The sequence below is a fragment of the Pelobates fuscus genome, chromosome 6 (assembly GCF_036172605.1).
Source record: "Pelobates fuscus isolate aPelFus1 chromosome 6, aPelFus1.pri, whole genome shotgun sequence".
NCBI classification, from domain to species: Eukaryota; Metazoa; Chordata; class Amphibia; order Anura; family Pelobatidae; genus Pelobates; species Pelobates fuscus.
The window spans coordinates 218,127,628-218,147,158 of record NC_086322.1 but is presented as its reverse complement, the minus strand read 5'-3'; the positions used below and the strand labels follow the sequence as shown (position 1 = coordinate 218,147,158).

Sequence of the window (19,531 nt, the reverse complement as noted above, 5' to 3'; positions counted from 1 at the left end):
TGATGGATGCATCACGATGGTTCCCCACTATCCTTCCAGTTTTTTTTGTTTTTTGTTTTATTCACGGTTTTTATTGATGTCATTCATTAGTCACAGGTAGATCTTAGCATTTACATAACAGAATACAGTGCTGGGCAGGTAGGCAAAGTATGCAGTTCAAACTTCAGTTTGTGAGTGTACAGTATATGCATTTCAGACCATATAACCAACATTATCAGCTATGCAGTACATTCCCTTTTTTGAATTACATGTGAGGTTACACTGAATGGTAGGGATTAGCTGTAGTTAGCCGTATCAGTGAAGTGTATAGTTCTGGAGAGGTATTGAACTGAGGTATGGAACTTGGAACATGAAACTTAATATTCTAAGGTGAGGGGGGGGGGACTCGTGGGCAGCAGGGAGACGCAAGCCGGGGGCCCACCGCCGCCGGACCTGTTCGGTGCTTGGTGGGTAGGGTAGGGGAGTCAATGGTTAGTGGGTGGTTCGCAGTATGACGTGGAGGTCTATCATTGGGTTGCTGTCGTATGTGTGTGGATGCCGTGTAGGTCTTGTCAGTCATGCCGTCCCTCCCCTGGTATCTGTGGGGCCCTATCGTGTGGTCGCTGCAAGCAGGTTAGCTTGTCCATTGGGGTGGTACTATTGTGCCTTGTTTTGTCTCTGTTTGTATTGTTGTTCAGAGCTGAATGCCAGAGGAATCGCTTTCGGGTGGAGAGCGCCCCGGGTCGGGGGAGAGCATGTGGGGTGGGAGGTCGTTAAAGCGACCGAAAACTTTGGAGTGTCTACTGGAGTGGCAGTGTGATGGGACCGGTGAGGCCAAGTTGGGTTCAAGATATACATCCCAAGCGGGTCTCGGGGGGGAGGGCGGGGTTGGTTACCGGTTCTGGCAGGTCTGGTTTCTTGTGTTGTAGTGTGGTTGGGTCTGTGCGTCAGGCTCCATGGTGTTCCGAGAAGGGCGGTTTGTATTGTGTTCATTGTTCATGGGTAAGTGTGGGGTCACGTATGAGTTTTGTGTTGTGTGGTTGTCCTCCCTGGGTGGGGGGGTTGCGTGAGTAGGTTGTTTTACGTGGCATCATGTACCAGTGCTGTTGTGTCAGTAGTTGGTTATGTGTAGTTTGAATTGCTGGGGGGGAGAGTGGGGGTGGGAGAAGGCGTGTGGGGGGTTAGTGAGGAACGAGAGTGTGAAAGGTGGAGGAGGGGGGTTTGCTCAGGGTCAAGTGGGGAGAGGTGTGGAGGGTTAGGGGTAGATCAGGGGGTTTGTTCCCAGGACCCCTTTCTAGCTCCCCTCACCCCCAGGCCGGGGCTGATGGTTCTCTGCGTCCTTTGGGGTCGTGTCCTTTCCCTCAGGGTTATGCCGTGGTGTGATGTCCGCGGGGTCTTCTTGGATCGCCTGGTCTGGTGTCCCGTTCAACGTGGTCTCGTTGTCGGGTTCTGTTGGGGCCAATAGCCCTCTTCTTCCGGGGGTTGTATGTCTCCCATAGTTGCAGGGGTGGAGGCGAGCCAGTGGTACCATGTGTCATGATAGCATGGTATGCGCCCTGCCGCGGAGTGGATTAGCTCCTCAATGCGTCTGATGTCTTCCACTCTGGTCATCCATTCTCGTAGTGTCGGGCCGTAGGTCGTTTCCAGTGTCCCGGGATAAGGCTACGGGTCGCGTTCAGTAGGTGCGGAATTACTGATTTTTTAAATCTGTTTTGGGGAATTGTGGTCAGTTGGAGCAGATATGTTTCAGGCGTGAGTTGTAGGTTCACATACGTTATGGTCGCTAGGACTGCGTGAATCGCTGCCCAAAAGGGTTTGAGAGTGTGTGTCCTAGATCCTTTTCCCAGTATCTAGTGAAGTAAGGGAGAGGTGCGTCAGTGTGAGGGGTGATTTGCATGCGGTAGAGGATCGAGATTGCATGCGGTGGGGGAAGGGGGGTCGTGCAGGTGGCCTTGAAAGTAGAGAGTGCTCTTGATGCTGAGTCTAGGCCGGGTATGCTCTTCAGGAATCTCGTCAATTGATGGTATCTGAAGCGGAGTAGCCAGTTGTGTGGGATGTTTGGGACTAGTTCTCCCAGAGGCATGATTGTGCCCTGTTTGTACATATCCTTCAGTCTGCAGGGGGATAGCAGTCCAAGGGGCGTAATATAGCTGGGGTCCGTCGCTGGGGTGAATCGTGGGTTGTCCGATATGGGGCATAGTGGTGATAGCTCCGGGGCCATGTTATCATGCAATGCCCTTCTCCTCCAGACAGTCATCGTGGCATTCAGGATTGGGTGTTTGTTCGGTAGCTCACCGGTCATAGTTTTCGGTAGCCATGGAAGGAGGGGTAGGGGTGTCTGTGAAAAGCTTGTCTTTATTGAGATCCAAAGTTTATCTTTTAGGTTGTGTGTCTATTCGATCACGCTCTGGAGGTGGACAGCCCGCCAATATTTTGCCAGATCTGGTAGTCCCAGTCCCCCATGTTGCTTAGGTTTGGTGAAGGTGGCGAAGTTCAGTCTCGCCTTCTTGCGGTGCCAGACATAGTCTGTCAGCATTTTACGGGTTTGCGATAGGAAGGTTTTGGGAATGTGGATTGGTAGGGTTTGCAGAAGATATAAGATTCGTGGGAGTATGTTCATTTTAAGTACGCTGATCCTCCCCAGCCACTTAATATATAGAAGTTGCCATGAGTCTAGGTCCTTTTGTATCCGGTCGAGGAGGGGTGGGAAATTGATGCGGTAGATGTCTGTTAGATCTGCCGATAACCAGATCCCCAGGTATTTGTTTGCCTCCTTACACCAGTGGAAGGGAAGCTCATTTTGCAGCGTGGCTACCAGTGCCTGGGGGCATCCCACGTTGAGGATTTCAGATTTTGTGTGGTGTTAGCTTGGATGTCATGTTCTGTGCGATATACGCTTTTTGGCGTGTCGGGAAGGTCCCCTCCCCTTCGCTTGCATGTGAGGTATTTGGGGGTAAGCAGTACAGTGAGGAGTAATATTGTCGGAAGCCATCTGCTATGGCCTTAAGGGAGATCTTTTGGCTTTTCTGCCTTTGCGCTCTCAGCGCCCTAGCAAGCAGTTTGCCGCATTTGTTTCCGAATCCGTAAATACAAATTTTGTGAGTTGGAACTGGAATTGAATTTTTGACGTCAGGCAAGAGTTGAGTCTCTCTCTTGTCTCCAGAAGTAGTTTGTGCGTGTCGTCGCGGAGGGTGTGCTTGTGTTGCGTTTCTAGTTGAGCCAGCTGGGCGGTGAGGTGCGCGATTTCTTGTGCGCGCAGTTTTTTCAGACGGGTACCGTGTTTGATAAGTATCCCTCTAATTACACATTTGTGTGCTTCCCAGATGGTCTGTGGGCTTGTTGGTAAGGAAGAAGTGCTCTAAGGCGGCACGGATTTTCGTTTGTATCAGTGGGTCTTCTAGGAGGGATTTGTTTAGTTTCCACATCCATTGCGATCGGCAGGGCCTAGGGTTTTCGATCATAAGCATCACTGGCGCGTGGTCTGACGTGGTCATTTGTGCTATATGGGCAGAGACCAGCGCGTCCAGGTCTCTGTGTTGGGTGAAGAAGTAATCTATCCTCGAGTAGTTTCTTTGCGGCGACGAGTAATAGGTGTAGCCTTTGTCTGCGTGGTGGAGGATGCACCAGCAGTCTGCGAGCTGGTGGGTGGAGTGAAGGGTCCTCATGCCACTGAGGGTTTGTGGTCCCCATTGATATACTTGCACATTAGGTCACTCTCCATTATAGCATTCCTCTGGAGAGCGTCCAGTGTGACGCCGTGGTGTCAGTCCATGGCGGCTTGCTGGTGAAAGACTTCATTGTGAGGTTGAGGCGTACTCAGTGGGAGTCAACGCCCCGACCTGTAAGGGGGGGGCGAGTTCAATGCCTGCCAGACCGTAGGTGCAGTGGTGAGTCGTGTGGGGGTACTTGCGTAGGCTTACTGGTGGCCTCAGTGGCAGCGTTTATATAGCAAGCTGGATGGTCATTGAGACTGTCCCGGACCAGTGGAAGGGCAGGATGACGTCAGGCAATGTGGGGTTGTGAGGTGCTGTTGCATCCCGTTCCGGAATAGATGAGCGAGAGCCAAAAAACAAAAGAGGAAAAATAAAGAAGGGGGGGGGTGTTGGTAGTTCTGTTGTGCTCCTGTGAGATGAGGTGGTAGTGTTGTTTCAAGGTATTATTGTTTTTCCCATGGTTGTCAAGTTTGTACTCCCTGGATGTGGTATCTCCCCAGTCTTGTTTAAGGCACCAGTGGAGCCCACCACTTCTCAGGCCGGCGGTGTATGCTGGATGACTTGGGGGGGGAGAGTGGATAGTAGCTTCTCTATTCCTCGGGTTCCGCTTGCCGGAGAGTGGTGTAGAGAGTGTCCGTTTCCAGACCCTGTTGAATGATGCGGCGGGTTGGTCTCCCTATGGAGCGTTCGTTTGCTGGGCAATTCGTCCAGTCCGGGGTGGGGATGTGTGGGAGGTCGAGGGCTTCTTGGAAGGCCTGGACATCCTGTGGTGTCCGAATTGTGGCTTCGGTATTACCTCGTCGGGCTGAGAGGGGGCAAAGGGGAATTGCCACCGATAGCGTATTTGGGAGTCTTGCATGGCGGCGGCTAGGGGGCATTCTTCCGACAGCGTGGAGCTCGGCGAGGAGGGCGCCATGTTGGAGGTCTCATCCTGCTAGAGAAAGAATCCTGGAGTATGCAGGTAACTGCGTATCGAGGGGTGCGGGTTGTTCCCTTGTGTTCTTGGTGTGGATTGGGTCATTTGGGCTCGTATGGTGCGTCCCATGGGTGCCAGATTGCGCTGTTTAGTTCTGCTTTCGTGCAGTCAGGAGCGGAGCTGGAGGATTAGGCGGCCATTCTCGTCTGGAGCGAAGCCACGCCCCCATCCTTCCAGTTTTTAATAATGCGTTGGACAGTTCCTAACCCAATTTTAGTCGTTTCTGCAATCTCCTTAGATGTTTTCTCTGATTGATGCATGCCAATGATTTGACCCTTCTCAAACAGACTAACATCTGTTCCTCGACCACGGGATGTGTCTTTCGACATAGTTGTTTAAGAAATGTGAAGCTACTCATTGCATCAGTTGGGGTTAAATAACTTGTTGCCAGCTGAAAGAGAATCGCCCATGCAGTAACTATCCAATTGAAGGCTCTTACCTATTTGCTTAGTTAAATCCAGGTGGCGACTTTTTTTTTGGCCAGGCACTGTATTTGTTTATTAAAATATCAAAAAAATTGTTTATTTACTGTGTTGATTTCCCCTCCACAGACAGGGACTTTAAAATATAAAAGATGCAAAGACATTTATGTATGTTAGCTGTATATGATTAGTTATATAAGTGTCAAAATCCATTCATGTTTCAGTGTTTTAAGCAGGTTTCCATTATGAAATGTGTCATTAAAATGGAACTATCTACAAAACAATAATTAAATAATTATCATGTCATTATCATCGGTGTAGCAAGCTGTATGCCTAATTATATAGGTGTATATATTAATTGTATGATACAAGCCAGGGGGTTATCATTGCAGCTTGTAATTCTTTTGAAGTTCTACACTCAGCTTAATGGCAGAGAGTTAAGTAGCAAGCTGGCTCTCTGTAAGAAAACATGTTGCATCTTGTTCTAGTTTGAGGGTGTAGCTTGAGGGTGTAGATTGTGGGTGTAGAGAATATACTCCCAACACAAAAAGATGCTGAATAAGACAAAGCCATTAGCGCAGAAAAGACAAAAAAATATTCTGATAAATGCATGTGAGCGTTTAACTAGATAGAATGGATAACATAGCAAATCCCAAAATACTATTACAGTCAACACACCTACAGGATTTAGAGCGGGGGTTCCCAACCCAGTCCTCAAGTACCCCCTACCAGTCCAGGATTTAGGGATTACCCTGTTGTGTCTAAAGTGTTTTTTTTTCTACAAACACAATTACCAACTTGGTAATCCCTAAATCCTACACTGTTAGGGGGTACTTGAGAACTGGGTTGGGAACCACTGATCTAGAGAATAAAATGTGTGCAATACATTAATACCATTGTTTTTTCAAATATATGTTTCCTGAAAACAGTATGGCAAAATTATATCAAATGAAAAACATAATACAAAGTTTAATTAAATCAAAAGTATCAATTACAATATTATAATTGTATAAATCTGTTTTTCTAGGCCCTGTTTTCCTTTTAGATTTTTTATTTTTTTTTGCAAATATACATTTTGTTAATTTGGGTTAATCAAATAACCATATAAATAATGGTATCCATGAAATCATAAATAATATCCTAAATATAATAGAACAAAAATATTTGGAAAGAAATTGGACAGTTGTCGTTCGAAATAAAAAACAAGTTTCATAGTTTAAACAGAGACGGTGAGATGAACTCTGAACTCTGTGATTAAAATAAATTTGACATGTTCATGAAGAAAAGACAGTGTGCGTGCATGTCCCTAGGAGAAAATGTCACACTGTAGTGCCAATTTAATATTTTTAGATAACCTCTTTAAATTATTTAATATTTATAAGAAATATTTTAATAATTAGATTTTCGAAAATACATTTGTATGTATATTTTAATATTTTGTTTTAAATCGGTTTTATTGTCATCACATTCTGTTTGTGGAATTCAAACGCAGTATTGTAAAAGCATACGGTCGCCTACGCAGAGGCGGTAACTTTGAAACAAGAATATTGAACATGCGTATTTAGTTTAATTAAGTAGGTGCGCACTTCAAGATACATTAACTAGGTGGGTATAGCCCAAAGTAATATTTGTCTGTGTGGTTGTCCTGTTTTAATTGGTTTGCGTAGTTGTTTTGTGTTAGTTGGTTTGCGCAGTTGTCTTGTGTTAACTGGTTTGTGTATATCGTTTTTTTTTTTTTTTTTTGTCCTCTGGTTTGGATAGTCGCCTCATGTTAGCTGGTTTGGGTGGGTGCCTTGTGGTAGCTAGCTAGCGGAGCGGCTTAGTGCTAGACGATACTTGTAGTAATCTTGGGTTGGTTAGTTTGTTGTGATTATGTGTGCTTGTCCCCTACGTGGTCCCGGCCTATATGTCGCCTTCAGTGGTTTGGCGCCTGCCAGAGGTATCGCACGTTGTGTATCTGGTTTGAAATTGTACCCGGCTAGTCAGCAGGTGCGGCCAGTATGTTAGTATATCGTTTCTTGTGTCTAGACGGTCTATGCTGACTGTTGTTCCGGTGTTAGCGGTTTCAACCGTTCTATATAGCTTGGGATAGTGGGGGCGTGTTTGTGGCTCAGTCCGTAGCGTCTGTTCTGAGTCTTGGTATGCTCGTAGGCAGTGCATGGGGTTGTGCTTTGGTTTGTAGGTTATGTTGTTAGTTGGGATCTGGTTTATGTTTGTATGTCTGTGTGCCTCCCTCTAGGGGTTGTGGTCGTGTTTGGTGTGAGTCCGGTATGTGTGTGGGGAGGACGGGAGGGTGGGGAAGAGGACGAGGGGAAGAGGAGGAGAGAGGAAGAAGAAGAAGAAGAGAAAAAAAAAAAAAAAGGGGGGGGGGAGGGGCGGCTTGGCGGCAAGCGGGTATCTTAGTCAGCCGGTCTCTGTGTGTCTCCCATCTCTGTTCTGGGCATCTCCACTCCGCCGGTGCCCCAGATGGCCACCCCCCACCTGTTGCCCATGTGTTCCTCTCAGTGTTCAGATGTATTCAAGAGCTTCACAAAGTCATCCGAGGCGATGTGTCTTAGCCAGTAGAACCATCTTGTACGGTATTTTTCTTTGGCATTTGTAGTTGTTGCCTTTAGGTCCTCGAATCTCCGGGTGTCTTCCACCTCCTCCACCCAGCGCTTGAGTGAGGGGGTGCATGGTTGTCTCCAGAAGATTGGGACTGTTGCTTTCGCTGCATTGAGGAGCCTTGGTATCACTGATCGTTTGTATGCCGGTGTGGGTGTTGTGGTATGGTGTAGTAGAAATGGTGCCGGTGCCACTGGGATGTTTTCGTCTGTGGTTTCGTGAAGTACTCGGCCCACCGCTTCCCAGAACGGACGGATGAGGGAGCAGTCCCACCATAGGTGGAGGAACGATCCCGGCTCCTTTCCGCATCGCCAGCATGTGTTTGGTTTCGTGCTGTCTCTAGCATGTAGATTCGTTGGGGTGATGTACCATCTCGTGAAGACTTTATACGAATTTTCTTGGAGCCTCGCTGACCCTGGGGTCTTCTGGGTGAGTGTTATGATCTTATCCCAGTCTGCGTCCGTGAGCGTTACGTCTAGGTCTTCTTCCCAACGCCTAATGCACGGTGGCGCCAGTAGGTATCGTCCAGTCGTCAGTGTGGTGTAGATCTGGGAGATCGCTCTCAGGGGGGGTGCCTCCAACAGGCACATGGACTCAAACTCTGTACAATCCCGCGTGAGGCTCGGTCGTTGGGGGATCGAGCGTGCATATCTCTGCAGTTGTTCCCTTGCTATAGTGTGGAGGAAGGTATGCCTTTGGTCCGGGAACAGGTCCGCAAGTGGTTTTATAGAGCAAGGGGGCGTGAGTACGTCCATCATTCGGGGTATTGTGGTGTCGGTCCGCGGTCTCAGGGTGGGCCCCATGTCTCCCGCCGGGAACTCTGGGTTTCTCCTGAGTGGGAGTAGAGGGCTCGGGTGTGTTGTGAGGTAGTATTTGGGGCCGTTTTGGTGCCAAATGCGGAGGGTGGCTTTCACAAATGGGTTCGCGTGCGTGGTGCGTCGGCTCGCTTCTGGGGTGATCCACGGTAGGGCTCGGAGGTCGCAGTCGGAGCTATCTGCTTCAAGTCGAACCCATAGCTTATCTCTTGGTGCTGTCGACCAGCCGATGATTCGGGTGAGGTGGGTCGCAGTGTAATACTTCCTGAAGTCGGGAAGAGCCAGTCCCCCTTTGATTTTAGGGAGTGTTAACTGGGAGTGGGCTATTCGGGAGGCCCTGCCCTTCCAGATGAAGTGACGGACTGCCGCTTGGATGGATGTGAAAAAGCTCTTCGGCGCTGCGATTGGTATCGTCTGGAAGATGAAGAGGAATTTAGGGAGTAGGGTCATCTTCACCGCGTTGATGCGGCCTAGCCACGACATGTAGTAGGTATTCCAGGCCTGAAGTTCGGCCTGCGCGGTTTTGAGAAGTGGTAGGTAATTGTGTTGGTAGAGATCCGCTGGGTCTGGTGTGAGCCAGACCCCTAGGTATCTCATCTTGGTGGTGCACCAGCGGAAGGGAAAGCGGTGTCTGAGCGTCTGCGTTTGGGTGTGTCTAACATTAATGTTTAAGATTTCTGATTTGCTGTAGTTGATGCGTAAGTTGGAGACCTTGCCGTATTTTTCGAATTCATTTATGATCGTGTGGATTATCGTGGCCGGTTGTTGTACAATGAAGAGCAGGTCATCCGCGTATGCCAGGACTTTGTGGTGTGATCGGCCTATACGGAGTCCATGGATCGCCTCGTTGCCTCTAATGTTGTTAAGGAATGGCTCCAGGGTTAGTGCAAAGAGCAGGGGGGATAAGGGGCACCCTTGGCGTGTTCCGTTGCGGATGTAGAACGGGTCTGTGAGGGCCCCGTTGATGCGGAGTCTAGCTGTCGGTGAACTGTAGAGCGCCTCTACCCATTGTATGTATTTGGGGCCGATGCCCAGGCTCCGGAGGGTTTCGAAGAGGAATTCCCAGTCCACCCTATCAAAAGCCTTTTCGGCATCCGTGGAGAGGATCAGGGTCTGTTGGTCAGATTGCGCTGCTACGGAGATCAGGTTCAGTGCCCGTATGGTGTTGTCTCGGACCTCTCTTCCGGGGATGAACCCAGTCTGGTCTGGGTGGACCAGGTCCGGGAGTAGTGGTGCCAATCGGTTGGCCAGCACGCTCGCCAAGAGTTTGACATCCACATCCAGGACCGATATCGGGCGGTAGCTTGCGCAGGATGTCAGGTCTTTACCCTCTTTCGGGAGGAGGGTGATGTTTGCTGCCGTGAATGGGGCTGAGGGGGTAGCGCCGTCTAGAATTGAGTTCAGAGCTGAATGTAGTTTCGGCAGGAGGTCTGGTAGGAAGGTTTTATAGTATTGTAGCGGCAGTCCGTCTGGCCCTGGTGCTTTCCCTGTCTTTGCTTTTTTGATCGCGTACGCCAGTTCTTCTACTGTTATAGGGGCCTCCAAGTCATCCCGGTTTGGGGTAGATAACTGTTTCAGTCCGGCTGCTTCAAGATATGCATGAATGGCCTCTGTCTTGCGGGGTTCCCTGTTAGCCTGTGCGACACCTTGTAGATTGTAGAGGTCTTCGTAGTATTGGGTGAACGCCGCTGCGATCTGGTCCGGGAGATGGCACATTTGTTGGTCAGTGTTTTTAATCTTGGGGATATATAGGTGATTTCTGCGCTGTTTCAGCAGGTTTGCTAGGAGTCTGCTGCATTTGTTTCCGTGTTCATATACCAGATGTTGGAATTGTTGGAAGGAGCGTTGAATTGCTCGGTTCAGGTGTTCGGTGAGCTGGGTTCGCTTGAGAATCAGATCGCGGTATGTGGACGGGTCCATTGTCCGTTTGTGGTGGTATTCCAGGTCCGCTATGTCCTTGTTGAGGTCTTGTATTTGTTTGTTGTGTGCCTTTTTCCGTGTCGAGCAGTGAGCAATAAAATGTCCACGGAGTACTGCTTTGTGTGCCTCCCAGCACATCAGGGGCGTCGTGTCTTCGGTTTCGTTGTTGCGAAAGTAGTCTTGGATAGTTTGTTTTGTCGTTGTGACCAGGATTGGGTCTGCAAGGATCGATTCATTGAGGCGCCAAGAGACCTGGCGAGGTCGAAACAGGGGTGACTTGAGTCCTATCCGAATGGGGTTGTGGTCTGACCATGTCATGGGCAGAATTTCTGCTTCTACGAGGAGGGGTAGATGGTGGTATGGCAGGAGGAAGTAGTCCAGCCTGGTGTAGGTGGCGTGAGTCGTGGAATAAAATGTGTAGTCCCTTGCAGTGGGGTTCAGTGCTCTCCAGCAATCCGTGAGTTGGTGGTGGTGTAGGAGCTGTATCGTTCGCGCGTGCCTGTTGGGTGCCTGTTGAGCGGAGTTTGCCGAAGTGTCTTGGTGATGGAGCGGTAGGTTGAAATCTCCGCCTATAATCATTGTGCCCTCCGTGAATCCCATCAGGGTGGTCAGCGTCGTTCGGAGAAATCTGTATTGGTTAGCATTTGGCGCATAAATATTCGCAAAGGTGTATGTCTGGCCGTGTATGGTCCCCTTCGCAAAGATGTATCTGCCATGAGGGCAGCGAAGTGTGTCTGATTCAACGAATGGGGTCCCCCTGGAGAACAGGATACCGACGCCCAGTGTGCGGCGCAGTGGGTTGTTGCTGAAGAGTCCTTGTGGGTAGTTGCGGTCTCTTAGGGATGGTGTACGGTTCTCCTGGAAGTGCGTCTCTTGGATGAACGCTACGGATGTGTGGTATCGTTTCAGATCTCGTAAGAGTCGGGAGCGTTTTTCCCGTATGTTGAGGCCTCGGACGTTGTACGAAATGACGTTCAGATTTTCCTTGATGTAGCGGGCAGTCCCCGGGGCTTGCGTCCCTTGGGCGGCCATCTGTGACACCCACAGCGGTGGGTGGGGAGGGATCGGGGCGTGAGGGGGTAGGCAAGGGGGGGAGGAAGTGAAAGAAGAGGGTGAGGGAGAAGAAGAAATAAAAGGGGTGTGTAGGTGTGTGTGCACTGTGGCGTGTCGGTGTTGGTCCTAATGTGACCTAGTATTAGATCTGGTAAGTGGACTAATGTCCTGGTAGTGAGGACCAAAGGCTCAGTGGAGCTGAGGCCCGGGCCCACTCCTGGACAGTGGGCACTCTGCCTAAGTGGGAGTGCTTCTAGTCCTTACCCTGTGGGGGGTTCGGGTATCCCGTACCGGTTTCTGGTCGACGGGGGGGATGGTCTCCGTCGGCCTTGAATAGCGTCGGGTATAGGGTACAACCGTCTGTCTAGCCGTCCGAGGCAATGACCAGTGTTTGACTGATAGTGTGGTGGTGTGGCTCGTGTAGGCCCTTTTATCTGTCTGGGTAAGCTACCCCTATGTGTGTGGGTCGTGGGGCATGTTATGCGCCATGTCATCTGTGTCCAGCCTGTTTTGTGTGTTCCATGTCTCCGATCTTCCCTTGGTCGTATTCCATTGTGTGGGTTGCGGGGTGTGGGTGTGAGTGCGAGTATTCCGTGGGTCGCTGCGGGATTGGGTTCATGTCTCCGTGGGGGGGGGCCTGTGGGCGTGGGTCTGGTGGTCCTATAGGTGGAGCGGTGCGTGTGTCGCGTTGGTGAGCTTCACCGTGCAGTGCTGTTAGTTACATTCGGGTCATACGCCTGTGCATTAAACCCTAAGGGTGGAGGTGTCTGCGCCTGTTCCAGTCATGTGTTTTCCACCTCACGTCTGCTCCGGGGTGCCTGGTCGCGTTGTGGTGTCTGTGGTTGTGTATTCCCTTTGATCCTATCCCCTGTCTTCATATTCGTCCTATTTTTCCCCCGCCCGATGTGTCAGAGCTGTCTATACGTTCCCACCCTCTCGCCTTAGCGACCTGTGCGTCCCTCCCCCCTCCCCTCCCTTTACCTTCCCCCCTTTCGTGCGTGGGGAACGCCTTATGTGTTCTCCTTCCCTCTCTCCCTTGTCCCCTTCCCCACCCTTTTTTTCCCCCATTTCTCTCTTTTTTCCCCATGTTGTCCTGTTTTCTCCCCCCCCCTTTTTTTTTTTTTTTGTTTTTTTATTTATTGTTTTTTTGTTTTCTTTTTCTCCTTTATTATTATTTCCCCCCCCTTTTTTTTTTTACCCCTCTTTCTCCTCCCCCCTCTTCCCCCCTTTACGTGTCGTTATCTTTATTGTCGTATCATTTTGCCCCTCTTTTTTTTTTTTCCCTTCCCCCCCCCCATTTTTTTTTTCCCCCTTGTTTTTTCCCCCCTCCCCCCCCCCCGTCCCTCCCTTAGGGTCGTATGTCTGTTGGGGTCGCGTGTCTGTGCAGTGAATAACATCCCCTTCACCCCCCTCTTCCCGCCAAATTATAGCAGTTATGTCTCATATTTGTGAAGCGTCCTGGATGGCCCTTGGTGCCTTTGAGGTCAGTTTTTCTAGGCCTCTTGCAATGTTCACTGTTTCTGAAGGCCTGAAGTCTTTTTTCCGCCCGTAGTGGCGTTTGTGTCCCTGTGTAGGTTTAGCTTCCATGTGTGACTGTGTCCCGGTCCCCCACGTGCCCCCCTCCCAAGGTGCATGCCATTTCCCCCCCTGTGGTGTAGCGTGTGTCTGGACAATGTCCCCAGTCAATGGAAAGTACTCACAAGTTCATGGAGTGATGGATGGTCGCGTTGGTGCTTCGTCACCTCTTGTCGTGATAGGGCTGCTGCGGTGTTTATTCCTCGGGCCCTGTTGGGTCCGGGTGCCATGGGCGGTCACGTTGGGGCCTGTTCCTGCCTTGATCTCTGCTCGGTGGTGGTGGTGGAGGGCCTGTAGCTTGGCGTATGAATTGGTGGGTCAGCCAGTTCGGAACCTGCACCTGCGGGAGCCCAAGGGAGCGCTGGAATCCCGGGACATCTGTCGGGGACCTTATGACGTGGAGGTCTGATCCTCTGCGTGCGGATAGCGAGAAGGGGTATCCCCATCTGTAGGGAACACCTGCTGCTTGAAGCGCCATGGTGATTGGTCTGAGAGCCTTTCTTGCCTGCAGGGTGTAGCGGGAGAGATCCTGGTATATGGATATATGCTGGTTATCTATGCGGATTGTGTTCATGCGGCGTGCGCCGCGCAGTATATCTTCCTTCATGGCAAAGTTGTCAAGGCAGCAGACAATGTCCCGTGGCTGTTCACCGGGCGCAGGAGGTGCGCGCAGAGCGCGGTGGGCTCTGACCAGGCCCAGTCTGTGAATTTGTTGTCCCCCCAGGGCATGGCTAAACACTGTGCGTAGGAGCTCTGGCAGGTTCTCTGTCGGGCCCCCCTCCTTCACCCCCCGCACTCTTAGATTGAGTCTGCGGCCCCTATTGTCCAGATCATCTACCCAGGTGGTCAGGTGGGCCAAGCTGGATTCACAGTTGGTAATGGAGGTGCGGGCGAGGTCTGCATCAGACCGGAGGGTGCCAGTTTCAGTCTCTGTGACAGTAAGGCGTGTGTCTAGTGAGGCTACATCTGCCCTTACCTGGGCCAGTTCCTCCCTTATGACTCTGCTGAGGCGGTCGGAGAGGGCGTCCAGGTCTGCCTTGGTTAGTAAATTGGGCAGGAGGGCGCGCAGGTCCCCGTCTAGCGTGCCCTGTGTCTCTGGGGAGGCTGATGAAGCCGGGGAAAATCCGGCGGGAGTCGCGGTCTCAGTTGCGGCCTCCATTTCCGGCTGGGACGCAAAGTCTCGTGGAGTGACGAGGAAGGAGCGGATAGAGGGCTCTGCCCCGGATCCCGTTGGTCTCGGGGTACCCTGGGGCTCTGACTGCCTTTTAGTGCGCCCCATGTTGAGGTGAGTGCGTGTGGGGTGCGCTTAGTTGAAGCGGTATATGCTGGGGCCACGAGGAGCAGCTCGTTCACACAGCCATCTTCGTCGGCCGTCGGACACGCCCCCCCTATTTTAATATTTTGTACAAATCAGTTTAAATGTGTATCCAAAAATATTAAATAATTGGAAAAGTTTAGAATAAAAAAAATCACCAAGGAATTGTAGACAAATGGTTGGTAGGTTTCACTTTTCCAACACATACTAGAATTTTAGATTGGCACCATCCTAGCGTTGTACATTGTCCAACATTATGGCACATGCGTGAAATCAGCTTGTTGGACACAACAAGGTTAAGCTAAAATTAACGCTGAAAAACAGAAATACATGTGGGTTTCATACAATTCTGTGTAGGTTTCCTGCAGTGCTGTAAAATGTTTTGCTGATTTCAGCAGTGTAACCCAGCCTCCTTAGCCACCACCTCTCAAATTTTAACATGTTCCTGATTCCCAGTCTCTGAAAGAAACGTACCTTTTACAGCCAATGAAAATAGAGGCATGTCTTCTGTAGTGTAAGGAATGCTCACAGTACAGACTGCACAGTAGAGACAAGGCAAGAGCCCATATGTGTTCCTCTCCCTCCCTCCCTGTAATGCGAGTAATAAATTATCCTGCAGCTCCTGTCAGCCAACACCCCTACCCACTGTAAACACCTTTCCTGCCAGTCCCTGTCAGCCAACCTCCCTACCCACTGATAACACTTTCCCTGCCAGCCCCTGTCAGCCAACCTCACTGCTTACTGTTTGTCTGCCAACCTGCCTACCCACTGTTAACCCCTTTTTTGCCAGTCCCTGTCAGCCAACCGCACTACCCACTGTTAACTCTTTCCTCTCCTGCCCCTGTTAATCAACTGCCCTAGATAGCTAGATTGAGATAGATAGATAGATAGATAACACAAAACATTATAGGTATTTATGAGTTTGCCTGTCTCTTTATATTTATTTATAATAAAGATATAACACGATATGATACCTAATGTGGTGAGGAACCGTTTGTGTGTGTGTGATGTGGTATGTAAGTTTTAATGTCTGAATGCAGTATTTGTAGTGTATCTTAGGCTGAGTACTTCTTGGGCAGGCATTGTGGGCATATGTTGAGTGATGCAAATTGCATCATGAAGCTCAAGCATGCCTACTAAGGTGTGTCATTACTGATTCTCATAGAGAATCACTGGAGCATGGCCATTGGTGGACAGTCCAGCTGAAATACAGGAAGAATGGAAAAAGTAAAGGGGGAAATGACATGAAATCAGAGGAGAAACAGACAATCTGATCAAAGTAAAGATTATACAATGTAATTCTGCAGCTCATTATTACACTATTTAGGGAGAAAGCATTTAGTGACAGTTTGTTTACTGTTGGGGGGAAACAAGGATATACATTTTTTTTGTACCTATACAGTTCTTTTAATATCCACTTGTGTTATGATTTTTTTTTTTTTTTTTTATTAAATGGTATAATTTACAGAAAAGTGACTGTTCATAAATAGGTTAACTGATGATCATGTACCAGAAATTAATTTACAGATTTTAAGTACTATGAAATAATATACCCACCAATAGTCCACCAAGAATGGAACTCCAATAACACCTGCTGATGAAGCTACTGTAACAATATGTCCATGGTTGTTGGTTATCATGGATGGAAGAAAAGCTCTTGTGGTCTTTGGTAGAGAAAAAGATAATATTTCCAGTTTAGCACAGAGCACTGGGTAATACAAAACACATCTTATATTAGCACAAAGTAAGAAGTAAACGCAGACTGCAATATATATGGAGTATTTCACATAGCTATGTCAAGCAAAGCTACCTAAATCTTTCCAAGATGTGGGACTAACAGTAGAAAATAAAAGATGCATGGAAGGTTATGGGAAAATTGGTGGGTTATATTTGAAGGGAATTTTTCTAATGAATTATGTAAGGATATGTACTTTTCTAATGCAGAATCCAGCATAACTTCCTAACATTCTGGATTCAGTGGGACTATCAAAGTTCTCTCGGTGTCATGGGTTGCACAACCAGCACTTGCTTCTCTGGGACACAGAAGAAAATTGCACACACTCCGTTACCAATCCCATACATGCAAAGTGACACAACTCAAGGACATTACTCAGTAAACCTTTCTTGCTGCTTAAATACACCACAGCAGTTTTGCAAAGAAAAAAAGAAACACTCACCCAAAAATGAGCAAGAATATTCACTTCAAATATTTTTTGGATCTGGCTATCTTGCAGCGTCAGCAGATCAGCACAGAAAACAATACCAGCATTATTAATCAGAATATTAACATCTCCAACTTCTTCTTTGACCTGGGAAATACATTTTACTTAAATTGATGTGTGTACCAGAGTACAGAGAGTTGTCATTAATGTTAAATTTTAAAGCTGGATAAAGTGGTACGAGGACTGTTCTGGGACCACTTCTATTCAACCTATTTCTAAATGATCAAAATACATAAAAAGTGATATTAAGTCTCAGAATGAAAAATATAATTTTGCCTCTTTGTAAATCAATGATTAGACCATATCTTGAATATGCCATGCAATCAGAGGCGTAACTATAAAGCAACGGGCTGCGGTGCAAAAATTGCCCTGGGCCAACACCCATGTGTCTCATCCCCCACAGCTTCTCCATATGTCTCATCCCCCCAGCCCGTTCATGTGTCTCATTCTTCCCCCCAGCAAATCTATTTGTCTCATTTCACCCCCCCAGATCTTCCATGTGTCTTATTCTCCCACAGCCCCTCTATGTGTCTCATCCCGACCAATTTCTCCATGTGTCTCATCCCCCCAGCCCCTCCATGTGTCTCATCACCCCAGCCCCTCCATGTGTCTAATTCTCCCTCCAACTCTCTGTCTGTCTCATTACCACCCCAGCCCTTACATGTGCCACATTCTCCCCCAGCTTCTCTATGTGTCTCATCCACCCTCCAGCCCCTCCATGTGTCTCATCACTCCCCAGCTCCTCCATGTGTCTCATCACTCCCCAGCTCCTCCATGTGTCTCATCACTCCCCAGCTCCTCCATGTGTCTCATCACTCCCCAGCTCCTCCATGTGTCTCTTCCCCAAAACCACTCCATGTGCGTCAATCTCCCCCAGCCCCTCCATGTGTCTCATCCCACCCAGCCCCTCCATGTGTCTCATCCCACCCAGCCCCTCCATGTGTCTCATCACACCCAGCCCCTCCATGTGTCTCATCCCACCCAGCCCCTCCATGTGTCTCAATTTCCCCACAGTACCTCATGTGTCTCATCCCCCCTGCTCCTGCATGTGTCTCATCTCCCCAGTTGTCTCAATTCCCCCCTCAACCCTTCCATGTGTTTAAACTCTTATCCCAGCCCCTCCATGTCTCTTATTGTCCCCTTCCTTGTTTTTCATTCTACACCTCCAGCTACCCCATGTATCTTAATCATCCCCATCACCACATCTCCTCCTGTACCTGCTCTCTCTGTGTAGCTTGGCCCAGCGGACCATGGTACCAATCTGACAGGAAGTGCTCTCAGTCAGAATTTCCTGTCAGACCAAGTAAAGGAAAACAGAGGCCTCTCTACCGCAGTCTGCTTGGCCATGCTACATACAATGACTGGCAGGAAGGGAGCACTGTGCCGTGCGCTCCCCTCCTGCCTGTCACAGGGTTATTGAGCGCCCCCTGGTCTGGTGCGGCCATACACCTACCCTGAAGTAATGGCAGCCCATGGTGGCTGAAGTCGCAGCTGCATCCAGGCCCCCTAGAGTGACAGCCTGGTTGCAGCTGCAACCCCTGTGACCACTTTGTGACCAGTTCATGTAATTGTGGGCATTTGTTCCAAAGAATGTTATTATGACACTATAAGGCAGGCTACACAATTAATAAGGGGAATAGAAGATGTTAGTTCTAAAGAAAGGCTAACATTCAAATCTGTTTAGTAGAATTGCATTTTCACCTTGCCAGCAGTTGCATAGATTTCTTCCCGTTTGCTGCAGTCCACCACATATGTGTACACTTTTGCACCAAGCTTCCTGCACTCTCTTGCAGTTTCATCTACACCATTCTGAGAAAACATTTAAAATTAGAAAGTTATTCAACGTTGATCTGATAATTCTATTTACATTTAAAATAATGGAGAATAGATTTTAAAAAATCCAAAAGATAAAAGATAGAATTAGTAGTAGTTTTTACTTGAAAAGTTTATAACTGCAGCAATTTGCAAACATACATGGGAATTAGAGTTCCCAGAGATACGTAAGCAGCAGGGGAAGGATGTTTCAAGAGATAATTCAGTTATAAAGGATGGATGTGTACATTTGTGTGTAGGTATGTGTCTTTGTATGAGTACAGTTGTTTTGTTTTTGTATGTATACTAGTATGTGTATGTATACAAGTGTATCTATACTATATTGTGTCTATGGATGTATGTGAATGTGTGTACTGCGTGTCTGTTAGTGTAACATCATAAAAACATAATAACGGGAAGTGGCCTTACCATTATGGTCGCCAGACATGTTAGATGAGAGCTCCTCACACAATTCCTATAAAATATAGGATTACGACAAAGTGGCAATCCCTGTAAAAACACCAGCGACTACTTACTGACTACAGGGATGCATGTTGGAGCAGTCTTTGAGTGGCGCTGTCTATCTGACGGCTACTGGGCCTACTCACCTGGAGGGACCCACGGAGGCGAGAAACGACAGCTCTCCCAGCCTGGGACTATGGGTGTCACAGCTTCCCCATCTCCCCCCCCCCCGGATCGGTGGGGGATATCCAACTAACAGCACTACAGTGAAAATCTGCCTAGCCGCAGCAAGCCCTCGTGGCATGGTCAAAATGGCTGACACACAGACTGAATCATCTGTGAGCAATTGGGAGACCACATTCCTTGCAACATTTGATGCAATCTGCGCAGCATTTTGGAACCGGATAGAATCCCGCACGGCACCAGCGGAACTGCCTTCATCTCCTGCCATGCAGGTTCCTGCTGAGACCATTCTTGCCTCCAGGTCGGAGAACAGTATGGCCCAAAGCCCTAACCCACCAGCACTTCATGACAAGCGTGTAGCTGAAGCCCAGACTGCTCGCATTTCTTCTGAGCTAGCTAGGTGCCCAACTGGAGGTATTCCTCCTTAGCCATCCATACACCCAGGGGTACAACTGGTTCCTGGAGATCTCGTGGGTCCAC

General features: G+C 48.9%; 1 protein-coding gene across 1 annotated transcript in view; it reads right to left on the bottom strand.

The window, feature by feature from the left end:
* Positions 1-19,531, bottom strand: part of LOC134565703 (17-beta-hydroxysteroid dehydrogenase 13-like) — a 72,263-nt gene that overhangs the window by 34,371 nt on the left and 18,361 nt on the right. The window contains exons 2-4 of the mRNA XM_063425342.1: positions 18,296-18,403; positions 16,550-16,681; positions 15,930-16,036 (exon numbers count right to left, since the gene is read on the bottom strand). Coding sequence (XP_063281412.1) covers positions 15,930-16,036; positions 16,550-16,681; positions 18,296-18,403 — 347 coding nt within the window. The remainder of the gene's footprint in view (positions 1-15,929; positions 16,037-16,549; positions 16,682-18,295; positions 18,404-19,531) is intronic.